General features: G+C 41.9%; 1 protein-coding gene across 1 annotated transcript; it reads left to right on the top strand.

Annotated features, from left to right (window-relative positions):
- LOC126567215 (chorion peroxidase-like) lies at window positions 1-2759 on the top strand. The gene is made up of 6 exons (XM_050223446.1): window positions 1-12; window positions 557-903; window positions 980-2018; window positions 2085-2273; window positions 2336-2525; window positions 2593-2759. Exons 1-6 carry the CDS (start codon window positions 1-3, stop codon window positions 2757-2759), a joined length of 1944 nt encoding a protein of 647 aa, XP_050079403.1.
- Window positions 2760-3107: the final 348 nt, after the last annotated feature.

Genomic DNA, 3107 nt, shown 5'->3' with positions numbered 1-3107 from the left:
ATGACCCTAGATGTAAATATTGTAGATCAAGTCCTGTACTGCTAAGACTTTTTTAAATTATTTGATTGTGATGATTTTCGCTCTGGCTGCATAAAACTAATAATCAGTGAAATTCTAGAAGAAGTAAAACATAGTGTACCTGTTGCTCTAAGGCTTTTATTTGGTTGAAATAAAAAAAAAACAGCATGTTAAAGTTAATACTTCAGTAATATTAGTGAAAGGCGAAGGAATCATACATTCAATGTTCGGCCTACCGTATCTTGAGTGACAAAGACGCCTTGCTTATACAATCTAGTGGCCCTCAAATTGGAGGACAAAAATAATATGCTTATGAATCACTGAAGCAGTTTCCATGTTCACCAATGAAGCAATTTTTTTTCAATGTAAACTAAAACTTTTGTGGCTTTTTAACTATAGAAAAATATCATTTATCAGAAGTCCCGGAATATTACGCTGGATATGACGAGCAATGTGGATATGATACGAAATGTTACAACGATCATAGGTAAATCATAGTGTTTGTTAAGTATATCAGCAACCGTTTCTTACCTTCCAGCCTTTTATCCTTAGCTGTCCCAATCAGGAGCTATTCGGTGAGTATGAAAAGGAAGCATTCATCAAAGCGGTCGCCGAGATGCTGACCAACGAAGAGAACGATCAAAACAGTTGCTACCGGATTGACGAGAGCGAATTCGACTTTGGACTTTTTGCGACGAATCCTATCAAACCTAATGAAGATCTGGACGTGCGCCGTACGCTTACGACGGAAAAGTTTTTGAAGACATTGGCCAAAAAAGTGGGTAAATGTCAGCTGCAGAACCTTCTGGATGGGAAATGTTACACCAATGTAACGCTCTCTTGCTGTAACGGTGCTGAACAGATTACATGTGATCCAGACCATCCGTAAGTGTAGAGCGCAGTGTAATTTGTTGTATAAAAGGGGAATGGCTTGTTGATCGAAGTGTTATCTTTCATACAGCTATCGTAGCTACGATGGAAGTTGTAATAATCTTCAATACCCTAGCTGGGGCAAGCGTGGTAATGCACTGAAACATCCATTCGCCCCGTGCTATAGCGATGTCGTTTCAAAGCCCGCCCGCAGCAAATCAGGAGCCCCGTTGCCTCAAAATCGTAAGCTGATCTCCGAGTTGGCCAACTTTCTCGACAAGTATGGTGGCACTTCATCTACCTCGCTGAACATGTTCATGGTGTTCTTCATGGAAGTGATCAATTCGGATATGATTGGTCGGGCGACCAAGCGCACGAAATGTCCGACGAAAGGCTTCCGGGGTTGTCGCGCGGATGGACTAGATCGAAGTGCATGCCAGTCCACGTTATCGAATCCCCTAAGGGTGCCGTCAGATGACCTGTACTATGGCGAGTCCGGAATAAGCTGTTTGAACTTTAGTCCGCAAGAGAAAGCAAACGATCGGTGTGAATTGAAGCACGTGGGAGAGCGTAACATGCAGAGCAGCTATCTCGATCTGTCTAGTATGTACGGAGATGTTCCACACTATGATGCAAATGGAAAGCTGCCATTGTACCACTGTGGAGTAACAGAAGTGGTAACTCAAATGACACCAATAGCCGTGCAGTTTTCTACCATCATTGGTTTGTTTGGTAAGCTGCACAACTATTGCGTGGATCGAATTCGATCTTGCCCGAAGTCTAAGGGTTCGGTACAAGAACGCTGTCGAGCGCTCACGATCGGTGTTTATCAAAAAATCACTTACGGACAGCTGTTTCCGCTACTGTTTGGTGATGAGTTGTACAATCTGTGCGGTTTTGATTGCGAGTATAATTCGCACAACGAGTCGGTGGTTTCAATGGTGTACAAAAATGGGCCCGGTAGGTTCCCACACGTTTGGATTACTGACGAGATAATGTACAAACATCAAGGCAGGAGTCAGTGGCGACCACTCAACGAATATTTCCGCAACCACGAATCATTCGATTGCTCGGCAACTCTAGCAGGAGTGCTGGAGACACCTTTTGAGACTTCGCGTCTGGTTGATGCGGTAAGATATGCGATGTCGATAAGAAAGAGGAATTGAAATTCTTAAATGCTTGTTTTTTAACTCCAGATTGTGAACAAGTTCTATACCTGCGATGGACATCGAGGCAGCTGTCTGCCATGCATCGATCTGGCACGTAACCGTGACGCTGGGCTTTGTCCGCTAGTAACTTTCAAGCATTTTATCGAACAGTCGTTTGGAGAGGAAAGCCAATGCTACAATACGTTCGATGATATGAGCGACATGTTTAGTCCGGAGGTTTGTATTTTTGCTCTTCAAAAATATCGGATGATTTAGTTTACAAATTCCATCGTTTTCAGCTTATTCAGTTCTTTGCACAACACTATGAGCATCCAGGAGACATCGATGTAATGTTCGCCAACATGGATCAGCGAGCATATCCTGGTGCTAATATGCCGAAGCTCGTGTCACAAACTTTTTGTCTTGAATTCAAGCGTCTCAAGTGCACGGATCGGTTTTTCTACTCCTGGAATCCAAACTTAGGAGAAGGTAGGCGTGATTCATACGTCCATTTGTATTGCAGTTGAAAATCAACGATGATTTTCTTCCTTTCTAGGTGCTCGACATCTGATCGAGATTCTTGATTTTACCGCTTTGTTAGCATTGTTTACGGACATAGACGAGGTGCCACTGGAACCTTTCTTGGTGGACAGCCCGAAAGCTGCTGCAATGGATGTGAGAAAGTATCTGGAAAGCGTTGAGTATCTGTACTGTCAGATTTAAGCTAGTGTAACAATTCATGTGTGTAAGTTGTTGGAATTGTTAAAGATCTCACTAACCTCAATCAAAAGTGGAGTGTGTAATTCTTTGTTTAGTAACTAAACATTACATAAGCAATAAATTTATGACTTTTACATAAACAGTTAAACCGAAGCAAGATTCATTAGTTGTCTACATGAGTTCCTACTGCAAATAAGAACTGTTGTTTTGCTGTTTTAGATTCCACAGTTTAATAGTTTGATAAGCCATTTTAAGGTGTTCTGTACATTTAAGATATCTTCTAGTGACTGCAATTCTGCACAGATCATTTAGAGTTATAGATTGCAGATCATCGCTTACATCTAAAAGAGA

The sequence above is a fragment of the Anopheles maculipalpis genome, chromosome 2RL (genome assembly GCF_943734695.1).
Source record: "Anopheles maculipalpis chromosome 2RL, idAnoMacuDA_375_x, whole genome shotgun sequence".
Lineage (NCBI taxonomy): Eukaryota > Metazoa > Arthropoda > Insecta > Diptera > Culicidae > Anopheles > Anopheles maculipalpis.
This window is presented reverse-complemented; position numbering and strand designations above follow the sequence as displayed.

What these genes read in the sequence shown, in the direction of transcription:
- LOC126567215 (XM_050223446.1), top strand. An exon ending in GCGACATGTTTAGTCCGGAG is followed by an intron (nt 2,274 to 2,335) that starts GTTTGTATTTTT and finishes CATCGTTTTCAG; the next exon opens with CTTATTCAGTTCTTTGCACA. An exon ending in GAATCCAAACTTAGGAGAAG is followed by an intron (nt 2,526 to 2,592) that starts GTAGGCGTGATT and finishes CTTCCTTTCTAG; the next exon opens with GTGCTCGACATCTGATCGAG.